Source organism: Narcine bancroftii, chromosome 5, assembly GCF_036971445.1.
Source record: "Narcine bancroftii isolate sNarBan1 chromosome 5, sNarBan1.hap1, whole genome shotgun sequence".
NCBI classification, from domain to species: Eukaryota; Metazoa; Chordata; class Chondrichthyes; order Torpediniformes; family Narcinidae; genus Narcine; species Narcine bancroftii.
The window spans coordinates 186,896,770-186,908,694 of NC_091473.1; the positions used below are offsets into that span (position 1 = coordinate 186,896,770).

The following is an 11,925-nucleotide window of genomic DNA, read 5'->3' on the forward strand; positions in this document are numbered from 1 at the left end:
TAAAAAAATTTATTTTTCACACTATAAACCACATTGATCAAGATACATACATTTTTCTTTTCAAATATATACAGTGTCGTTTTCTCCCCCCCCTCCCTCTTCCCATCCCTCCCTCCCTACCTCCCCATACATTCATTTAAAGTTCAGAATCTAAGATACATTAAACCGTCAAACAATGTTGTCACTCAATAAGAATAAACAAGGAATTCCACTGAGTCAATTCTTTTCATTTCCTTCTCCTTCTGTCATTTTAGGTGGTAGATGTCTCCGGTAGGTTTTCTCTATTGTGTTTCATGTATGGCTCCCATATTTGTTCAAATATTGTAATATTATTTCTTAAATTATATGTTATTTTTTCTAGTGGAATACATTTATTCATTTCTATATACCATTGTTGTATTCTCAAGTTATCTTCTAATTTCCAGGCTGACATAATACATTTTTTTGCTACAGCTAGGGCTATCCTAACAAATCTTTTTTGTGCACCATCCAAATCAAGTACAAATTCTTTGTTTTTTATATTACTTAGGAGGAAGATCTCTGGGTTTTTTGGTATATTGATTTTTGTGATTTTATTTAATATCTGGTTTAGATCTTCCCAAAATTTTTTCACTTTCTCACATTGCATGAATTGTTGTTCCCATTTCCTTTTTACAGCGAAAACATCTGTCAGATACCTTTGGGTCCCATTTATTTAACTTTTGAGGTGTAATGTATAGCCTGTGTATCCAGTTATATTGTATCATACGTAACCTCGTGTTTATGGTATTTCTCATAGTTCCAGAGCATAACTTCTCCTATGCTTCCTTCTTTATCTTTATGTTTAAATCTTGTTCCCATTTTTGTTTAGTTTTACCATTTGTTTCCTCATTCTCCTTTTCTTGCAATTTAATATACATGTTGGTTATAAATTTTTTGATTATCATTGTATCTGTAATCACATATTCAAAATTACTTCCCTCTGGCAACCTCAGACAGTTTCCCAATTTGTCCTTCAAGTAGAATTTCAGTTGGTAGTATGCCAACACTGTATCGTGAGTTATATTATATTTATCCTTCATTTGTTCAAAGGATAATAATTTATTTCCTGAAAAGCAATTTTCTATTCTTTTGATCTCTTTTTTTCTCCCATTCTCTAAAGGAAAGGTTATCTATTGTAAAAGGGATTAGCTGATGTTGCGTCAGTATTAGTTTTGGTAATTGGTAATTTGTTTTATTCCTTTCTACATGAATCTTCTTCCAAATATTGAGCAGATGATATAATACTGGAGAATTCCTACGTTGTACCAATTTTTCATCCCATTTATATAATATATGTTCAGGTATCTTCTCCCCTATTTTATCTAGTTCTAATTTGGTCCAATCTGGCATTTCCCTTGTTTGATAAAAATCTGATAGGTATCTTAATTGTGCGGCTCTATAATAATTTTTAAAGTTTGGCAGTTGTAAGCCTCCTTGTTAATACCATTCTGTTAATTTATCTAGTGCTATCCTCGGTTTCCCCCCTTTCCATAAAAATTTCTTTACTATTTTCTTTAACTCCTTGAAGAATTTCTCAGTTAGGTGTATTGGCAATGCCTGAAATAGGTATTGTATCCTTGGGAAAATGTTAATTTTAATACAGTTTATCCTTCCTATTAGTGTTAGTGGTAAGTCTTTCCAATGCTCTAAGTCATCCTGTAATTTTTTCATTAGTGGATAATAATTGAGTTTATATAGATGGCCGAGGTTTTTATTTATTTGTATACCTAGGTATCGCATTGCTTGCATTTGCCATCTGAATGTTGGGAAGGCAGGAGGGAAAAAATTGCATTTCTTGCATCGATTTATTTATAAATTTGGTTACTTTGTTCTTTTTGTTAATTTTTTTCCCAGTTTTATCCATGTTTGAATCCAAATTAAGGTTGAAATCCCCTCCTATTAGTATGTTCCCTTGCATGTCTGCTGTCTTCAAAAAATATCTTGCATAAAGTTTTGTTCTTCTTCGTTAGGTGAATATACATTGAGTAAATTCCAAAACTCCGAATATATCTGACATTTTATTTTTACATATCTCCCTGCTGGATCTATTATTTCCTCTTCTATTTTAATTAGTACATTTTTACTGATTAATATAGCTACTCCTCTAGCTTTTGAATTTTATGACGCTGCTGTTACATGTCCTACCCAATCTCTCTTTAATTTCTTGTGCTCCATTTCAGTTAAATGTGTTTCTTGCACGAATGCTATATCAATTTTTTCTTTTTTCAATAAATTTAGCAGTTTCTTCCTTTTGATTTGGTTATGTATTCCGTTAATATTTAAAGTCATATAGTTCAACGTATCCATTTCATACTTTGTTTATCTTTCCTTTCCGTTCCTCATCATCACCTTTCCTTCTTATCCATTTCTGCTTTCTTGTTTTGAACACTTTATAAGACAACATTTCTAAAACATCAAACATTTCCCTTATTCTCCTATCTAAAATTTCTTTAACCCCACTATCCCCTCTCCTTCCTGAGTTGCCCTTTATCCCTTGTCGGGCAACCACATCTCCCCTCTCCATTTGGATTTGCGAATTCACTCGCAAGCGTCAACTGATTTCGCAGTGACCGTAACTCCTCCCCACCCAGCCCCCCCCCCAGAAAAGATTTTAATTTTCATATATAACAAAGGTCACTCTCTTTATTCCTTCCTTACTTCCTCTCTTCCCTTTCTTTCCCTTATTAATTCTTATCTATACTCAATATATTTTCCTTTAAATACGGACATACTCATGTACACACATATATACATACACACACACATATATATATATATATATATATATACCCATATACACACATACATATAGTTCGTGGTCATTTTTACTCTCGTTACATGTCTTCATCTCTCTGTCTGTTTTGTAGTTGTTCTCCAAGTTTTCGTGCTTCCTCCGGATCCGAGAATAGTCTGTTTTGCTGCCCTGGAATAACTATTTTAAGTACCGCTGGGTACTTTAGCATAAATTTATATCCTTTTTTCCACAGGATCGCTTTTGCTGTATTAAACTCCTTTCTCTTCTTCAGGAGTTGCAAACTTATGTCTGGATAGAAAAAAAATTTTTGACCTTTGTATTCCAGTGGCTTTTTGTCTTCCCTTATTTTCTTCATTGCTTTCTCCAATATATTTTCTCTTGTTGTATATCTTAAGAATTTTACTATAATGGATCTTGGTTTTTGTTGTGGCTGTGGTTTCGGGGCTAATGTTCTATGTGCCCTTTCTATTTCCATTTCTTCCTGTAATTCTGGTCTTCCTAGGACCCTGGGGATCCAATCTTTTATAAATTCTCTCATATTCTTGCCTTCTCCTTCTTCATCTTCCTTAAGGCCCACTATCTTTATATTATTTCTTCTATTATAATTTTCCATTATATCTATCTTCTGAGCTAACAGCTCTTGTGTCTCTTTAACCTTTTTATTAGATTCTTCTAATTTCTTTTTTAAGGCCTCTATTTCTATTTCTACGGCTGTTTCTCTTTCTTCCACCTTGTCCACTCTTTTTCCTATATCCGACATGACCATCTCTAATCTATTCATTTTTTCTTCTGTACTTTTAATTCTTCTTTTTATTTCACTAAATTCTTGTAATTGCCATTCTTTTACTGATTCCATATATTCTTTAAAAAAAAATCCATTGTCTTGCCTTTCCCTTCTTCTTCCATTTCTCTATGTTCTTCTTCTTCTTCTTCTTCTTCTTCTTCTTCCTCTGGGTTGGTCATCTGTTGTTTCCTTGTTTTCTTTTTACTCTCTTCTTTCTTGTTCTCGTTGTTTTATATGTTCTCTTCCCGTTGTTGTGTTGCAGCTGTCATCCTCAGCTGTGGAGAGCGACTCCTCAGCTGGTCCCCCCGCCCGTCAGTGTTTTTTTTTTCATGCGCGGTTGCGCACTTTTACTTGGCTCAGCGAGCCATTTTTGTAGTCCCGAGCTCGGGACTTCAACTGACCTTAGGGAGCGGGCTTCTCTCTCTGCGGCGGGCCTCCTCGGACAGGTAAGGCCTTCACCTTCTTCTTCCGACATCCTTTCTTCTCTTCTTCCCGTTGCTCTCGACTTTTCTTTCTTCGCTGCCATTTTCTTCCCACCTTCACTTTCACTTTATTTTAATTTTTATGTTTGTGCCTTTGTGTTTTGTGTGTTTTTTTTTTAAACTTTTCTGGAGAGGGCTGGAGTTCCCCGACCGGCCACTACTCCATCACGTGACTCCTCCGGCAGAATAATAGTTCAGCACAGACTAAATTTAAAATTTTAAATTTAGACATACATCACAGTAACAGGTCATTTCTGCCCAATTAACACCCAGTTGACCTACAACCCTGGTATGTTTTGAACGGTGGGTGGGTGGAAACCCATGCGACATGGGGAAAACTTACAAATTCCTTACAGACAGCACAGGATTTGAACCCGCCTCAGTCGCTGGAACTGTAACAGCATGGCACTAATTGCTACGCTAATCGTAGATGGTCTGAAGGGCCTATTTTTTGTGCTATAATGTTCTATTCACAGATTTTAATGCATAAAAATTAACTCTGGCTTTTTTCATTGCCACCGTTTGGTTGCAGCTCCAGTGTCACTAGCAGCGACCAGTACCCCACGAGCACTGCTGATCAAATGCATGCTTGCAACTGGATAAGGAACCATCTTGAGGAACATCCGGACACCTGTCTGCCAAAGCAAGATGTCTATGATGCTTACAAGTATGTGACTGATTTGTTACATGGCTTATGACAATTTCTTCACAACCCCCCATCCACCCACCCTGTTGTGATGGTATTCAAGGAGGGTTTGAAGATCTGTACCAATCAAATGGTTACTGACACATAGTGGTGTCTGCCAGAGAAAAATTTGTAGTAATAAATCTAAACTAAGAAACAAAGAGTGCAGAATCTTAAACTTAAAATAAAAAACAATGATCTTTTGTCTTTGAACACAGACGATACTGTGATAATCTGTCTTACCGGCTCCTGAGTGCTGCAAACTTTGGCAAAATCATGCGTGATGTCTTTCCGAACTTCAAGGCTCGAAGACTGGGTGGCCGAGGCCAATCTAAATATCCTTTTCCTTCTCCTTTTTCATCAAAAGCAGCCTGTGTTGGATTTGATTCCTTTGTTGTCATGCAATAATGCAGATCATGAAATATTTCACCAAATTGCCTTCTGTCTGCAGTAAGGCAGGCAAAGGGTCGCCGTTAATGTTGCCCAGTGCCCGGTACAGTGCAAGCGAAGGAGAAGCAAAAGATAATCCCTTCAGCGACCTTGAGTGTTCGTTGATTCATCGCCAGCGCTCCCACAGCTTCTGCAGCTGCACAGAATCCTGCTTGACTCATCAGCAACTGAGGCCCTTCGGGAGCCCTTCTTACTCTCAGCACTCTCTTGAATCCCAGTTTCAATTCCATAACCCAGTCTCTAGCAGCGCACAGCACGTGTGAGTCCCCCTACCTAAAATCGCCTGCAGCCTGTGTGGATCCTTCAGCTACTGAGCCCCTCGTTGGTCCACCGCAGTGGTCACCTTCCCTGTTGGGTTGTCTCCTCTGCTTCTTCTCATTGGAGGGGGGAGGGGTGGTGTTCCCCCCACCACCCCCCGTTTCTGTTACCCTGCACCGGTCCACTGCTTATTTCCATCATGCTATGAAAACATCCAGCAGGACTACCTGCTCTCTGAGGAGCAAGCTCTGACCTGGTGTTGAAAACTGTTCAGCTTCTGCATGATGCTGTGGATAGACTTCACTGACAGTTGCAGGTGCAAGATAGTAGAATGAACCCTCCCTCTTGAGCAATATAAGCTATTTTACCCCCCCTCACCCTCCCCCCACAAAACTGAAGAAGAGCTTTTAGGTTCTCCCTGCTGCTCTCGATTTACTATTTATTCTCCCATCAATACAGGCAATGTTAATTTGGAGTCAAGTTTATTGTCACATGCACCAAGATGTATTGATGAAGGTTTCATGAGCAGACCAGTAGCTATTTCATCCTTGTATGTGACAAGGAAACATGGCAAAATTCCACAAACTCCCGCAGATTCTCCCTTCCAAATAGAATGCTTTGTTCTACTCTGCACCTGTTGAGCTCTGAACACTTTCTATATGACTGATATCTCTCTTTTAAATTGATCTTTTCCTAAAATCTATGAATTGTGGCCTTTATACAGCTGTACGAATGTTAAAGATAATCTATTAGTCTATTCGCAGAAGAGGCATGGTTAGCATAGCAGTTAGTGCAATGCTATTACAATGCCAGTGACACGATTTTGATTCTTCCACTCTCTAAGGAGTTTATATATTCTCCCGGCGTCTGCTCCGGTTTCCTCCCACCCTTCTAAATCGTACAGGGGTTATCGGTAATTGGGGGTATTTGGGCGGCACGGGCTTGAGGGCCAGCAAAGTCTGTTACTATGCATTTACATTTAAATATAACCCTTCTCACCAGACTAAGTATTTTGTGGCAAATAATATTCTTCTTGTACTCATAAAACAACAGAAATGCAGAGATACAGAGAGGATCAGTTGGGATGGCGCAAAGACAGTGGAATTGTACTATTATGGGGTTCATTCAGGAGTCTGGTGACCATGGAAAAGAAACTGTCCTTGAATCTGGTGGTCTGGGATCTCACAACTGTCAATCTTTCTGACAGAAGAGGGGTGAAGAGAGTATAGAATGGATGGAGGAGTCTTTCAATATGTTGGCTGTTTTTGCAAAGCAGCAGAAACTATTGATGGGGGGGGTTGGGAGGGTTTGCGTAAAGGGCTAAGCCACGTTCACAAATGGTGGCGCTGCCAGAGTTGCTGGTGCGGAGAGCTGGGAGGTAAGGCATAGTGCTCCCCCACAGTTTCTTCTGCCTAGTCCAACTACCGACAGCTCCATACATGCTTTAAATTCATTTTTGCACAGTGGTGGGGAGATGGGGGGGGGAATTAAGTGATTTGGGGAGCAGACGGGTAAGTGAAGCTGAGTCCACGGCCAGATTAGCTGGGACCTCACTGAATGGGGGAGGAATTCTCTGAGCAAGGGAGCAGAAGGGATTTTTAACTGCTGGTGAAAGGAGCTGACAGTGGTTTATTTTCAAATCTTTCGACTATGGGGTCTGGGGCCATGATGGCGGTGCCTGTGTTTGGCAGCAGCTTTGAGAGCTTACAGACACTGGGAAAGTAGATGACTGGCACATGGCACTAGAAAACGAGGAGACTAACCCCCAATTGTGAAGGGGAAGACAAAAATGCTACACTTGCATGAATATATAAACCTTAAAGTATTTTACTTTATTTTCAGTCACATTCTTTTAAAACATTTAACCGTTGCTGCATCTGCAGTTTCCTCCCCCTCCATGGAGCTGCCCGAAAGACGAACAATATTTGCTCCCATCTTCACCAAAGGTTCATGTGTATCTTCAGGGAGCATTTACTTTTACAATTCTAAACTTGCGGTTTTTTTTACCTATTATTTTTTATTTATTTTAATTTTAAAATTTATTTTCCTTGATTTTTTTTTTCACTGGTTGCTTGAATTCCGGATACTAGGGGTTTTACTATGCATAGGTTCTGTGTATATGTATAGTGTGTCTGCATGTGTGCTTGCACAGTGGACCAGAGAATGTCGGATTGTACCAGATTGTTCAATTGGTTGATAAATTAACTTGAACTTGCAGACAGAGGGACTTTGTTTAAACTCTACACAGCTCGTGCTGGACATAAGAATGGAACTTGGGTTGTTGGAGCAATGAGGTGGCAACTCTGCTGGGGCTATCAGTGTCTCAGCAGTAACTTTCAGGCCAGTCTGCGAAATAATTCCTTCCTTACAGTTACATGGATGGGAGAGGTATGGAGGGATATGGAATGGGTGCAGGTCAGTGGAACTAGGCTGAATAAAAATCTGGCACAGGCTAGAAGGGTTAAGGGGCCTATTTTATGTGCTACAATGTTCTATGGTTCTATTGTGTGAGGTTAATGATCAAAATAAGATATACTATTGGTAGGTAAGTTGTTTTCATTGGTGGGGGAAGCTAGAACTAGGGGACTTAGCCTCAAGATTCAGGGTAGTAAATTTAGGACAGAGATAAGGAGGAACTGCTTCCCCCAGAGGGTGGGAAATCTGTGGAATTTTCTGCCTATGGACGTTTGGATAGATTTTTACATTGTATGGGGAATTATGAGATATGGGGAAAAGACAGGTAGATAAAGATGAGCCTATTATCAGATCACACTGAATGGTGCAGCAGGCTCAAATGGCCGGATGGGTGACTCCTCCTATTTCTTATATTCTTGAGTTGGGATTTTCAAGCAATTACTGTACTTGAACTTCAGGATGGAGTTTGAATTTGGGTCTTGACAGTTCAGTGGTCCTGTTGTCTGCGTGCCAATCCAGTAATTTAACCACAATGTTAACGTTATCCTCAATTGTAATGGTCTGGTTTATGTACTTAACTCTTTCCAACATACTGCTATGGTGGAATCAGAAGAAAGACTGTGGTCAGTATGCCTTCTCTTCCAAGCCTGGATTTGAAGCTCCCAGACCCAGTAAGTGTTAGTGTTTATTGACCATTGTGTTGACTTGACCATTGCGCTATGTCCCTCCAGAAGCACATTGTTTGCTCCAGTGTGTATTGAAGGAATACTGCATTGATGGGGTGGGGGGTGGGAGGAGTCCTCAGTCAGAAAGGGTTTTTTTTGTGCAAGGATGTGCCTCCAAATCAGCCATTCTCAACCTTTCCTTTTGCTATTGGCCCCCTTCGGATTCTGCTCAAAGCTTAAGAGCCCCCTTTCCTGTGAAACAGTCATTTAATGGGTTTCTTCTGTACTTCTACCGACAACATATAAAACATAACAAATACAGTAACTCTCCTGTATCCGAAATTCAAGCAAAACAAGTTGAGGAAAACTCAATACAGGGCAACATGGTTAGGACAACGCTCTTACAGTGCCAGCAACTGGGGTTTTAATTCAGCACCGTCTGTAAGGAATTTGTACACTTTCCCTGTGTCTGCGTGGGTTACCTCCGGGTGCTCTGGTTTTCTCCCACCTTTTAAAACGAACAGGGGTTGTAGGTCTTTTAGGTATATTTGGGCTGCATAGGCTGAAAGGACTGGTTACTATATTGTATGGCTAAAATAAATAGGTAAAAAATACGAAAGTTTAAAATTGGCACACCTCGGCGTTCGTTTGCCAATCCCCACAGCACGCAATCTTAAGCAACCACAAAATTCACTTATCTGGCATCTACCAATCCCCAGGTGCCAGGTTTTACAGTATTTTTAAATTTCATTCCACACCACCCCCTTTAAATTGCTGTTGCCCCATAGAAGGGGTGGTGCATGCGGTCCCCATTGAGAATGGCTGCTTTAAATTACATGAGAGGGACAGGATATACCTGGCATGAGACTGGAGTAACACAAATCAACAGCAGAGGGTGATACGTTGCAGGGAGAGAGAGAGAGAGAAAGTTGCAGGAAGCAACGGAATGAGGGAGATGGTGACACACCATATAAGGGAATTTGGGGGAAAGAAAGACACAGTAGGATTGAGGAGGAGAAGGACACAGTGAATGATAGAGACAGATCAAGGCTGTGATGTCCTTCAGGTGTCTCTCAGCAAACAAAGGAGGTAAAGATATATAACGCATGTTCTGGGCCTGAGTCCTTCAAGGTAGAAGCAAAAAGTAGGCAACTGCTGGGGAAAGAAAGGGGGAGGAGTCTAGACCAATAGACAAAAGGTGTTAATTGGATATGATATGAGGAAAGATGAGAACTGATTTTGGCTCTGTGAAAGGAGACAGAGAAAACGGAAGAGAGAGACACACACAGCCAGGGGGAAACGAAGATGTTGGGGGGGGGGGGTAGGTGGAGTGGTGGTTCTAACGGAAACTGGAGAAGTCAGTCACTCCCATTGGGATTGCTCCTCTTCTGTCTGGATGGCATTAACATCAACAGTTTCCATTAGAACCACCAATCTTCATCCCCCATCTCCTTTTCCCCAGCTCTGTCTCTCGATCTCTCTTTCCTTTTCCCTCTGTCTCTTTTCACAGAGCCAAAATCAATTCTCATCTTTCCTCGCATAATACCCAATAACACCTTTTGTCTCTTGGTCTGGACTCCATGCCCTTCCATTTTTGCCCCTTTCTTTCTCCGGCCTTTAATTCAGACACCTGTTTTTTTCACTCATACCTTGAAGAAGGACTCAGGCCTGAAACTTCGTTAATATATCTTTACCTCCTGTGGATGATGCGAGACCGGCTGAGTACCTCCAGCATTCTCTGTGTTTTTACTAGAGTCACAGTGTCTGCAGACTTAGGTGTGTTCCATATACTTCAGGAGTAGGCAAGGCAAGAGAATGAACATGACAAGTACTGATGGCTTCTCTCCCTCTCCCGTGTTAGCTGGAGATCAAGGAAGCAGACAAGTCCCAGCAGAACGAGGCGCTGATGTCGGCGGCCATCAGCCTAATCTGCGAGTGGGCTCAGCGGGTACTAATGAGGCAGTTTGACACAGTGGTGGACCTGGCCCGTTTCCTTGTGATGGAGCATCTCATCAGCCCCAGGACTAAGAACGCAATGGTGGTGATGGAGGAACTTATGACTGGTGAGTGAGGAGAATTCAGATGCCTGTCTGTTTTTGTCTTATTGATCTGTATTCCCCTTGCCCATTCTTCCCTTCCTACCCTTTTAATTTAGATGCCTGCCTGCTATTTACTCACCTTGAAGAAGGGCTCAGGCCTGAAATGTCAGTAATAGATCTTTACCTCCCTTGGATGCTGCGAGAATGGCTGAGTTCCTCCAGCATTTCTGTGTTTTTGAGCCACGGTTAATGGGCTTGGACTCAGCCCTCCTGCGGACCGCCACATCGAAGGTCTCGCCCGTCCCTCAGTTCAGGTAGAACAGAACCGATGTGTTCCTCCTGCATTTCATATAATCACAGCATCTGCAGACTTCCGTGTTTCATCCCTTTTCCGTTACCTTTCTCTGCTTCCACAGAGCCAAACACAACCCCACTCTCCCCCTGTCTTTCTCACCTTTTCTCTCTCCTGTGTTTTGTTCATTTCCAATTAACAGTTTTTGTCCGTTGGTCTGTACTTCTCCCCCTCCCCATTCTTCCTTTCTCACAGCCCTTTAATTCAGGTGCCTGCCTGCTTTTTACTCATACCTTGACGAAGGGCTTTGGCCCAAAATGTTGATATACAGCAGAAGTCCAAAAATCTGGATGCCAGAAATCCAAAATGCCTGAGAATCGGAGTTTTCGAAAACTCTCAAATGTATTAAATTTAGCGGGCTTTTGTGTACGTGCGTGCGTGTGTGTGAATGCATGGGTAAGCCCCACAAGTGCACAGCAGCATTTTTATTTGTCTTTTAAACTGCTCGTTTTGATAAATGAAATGTGCTGTATTCACTAATGAATAAACTAACAAAATGTACCTATTCATATCTATTCCTCCTTAAATTTTAATTTTAAAAGTCCTGCTGAGAATCCGGAAAATCCAAAAGTCTTGTCTAACCCTATCCCCAGACTTCAACTGTAGATCTTTACCTCCTGTGAATGCTGCAAGACCTACTGAGTCCCTCCAGCATTTCTGTGTATTTTTACTAAAATCACATCTGCAGACATTCGTGTTTCACTCTGAGTGTCCTTTAAGCAGGCCCCAGAATCTCCTCCATAATCTTCTGGATTTCCTCTCAAACCATAGAACTTCACAGCACATTCAAGGGCCATTCAGTTCTATTGGTTCTATCGGAGAGCTATTTCTTCTTGGATATGCAAGTTACTAAAACGAGAGGACACAGTCTCAAGATTCGGGGGAGTAGACTTAGGACAGAGATGAGGAAAAATAGTTTTTCCCAGAGAGTAGTGAATGTTTGGAATTCTCTAACCAGGGAAGTGGTTGAGGCTGCCTCATTAAACATATTTAAAATTCGGTTAGATAAATTTTTATAT

At 40.9% G+C, this 11,925-nt stretch overlaps 1 protein-coding gene across 2 annotated transcripts in view; it reads left to right on the forward strand.

Moving 5' to 3' along the window:
- The window catches only part of rfx5 (regulatory factor X, 5), a 33,412-nt gene that overhangs the window by 13,550 nt on the left and 7,937 nt on the right, over positions 1–11,925 (forward strand). For both annotated transcript variants that reach the window (XM_069940200.1, XM_069940201.1), the window contains exons 5-8: positions 4,575–4,709; positions 4,946–5,062; positions 8,440–8,521; positions 10,377–10,578. In XM_069940200.1, coding sequence (XP_069796301.1) covers positions 4,575–4,709; positions 4,946–5,062; positions 8,440–8,521; positions 10,377–10,578 — 536 coding nt within the window. The remainder of the gene's footprint in view (positions 1–4,574; positions 4,710–4,945; positions 5,063–8,439; positions 8,522–10,376; positions 10,579–11,925) is intronic.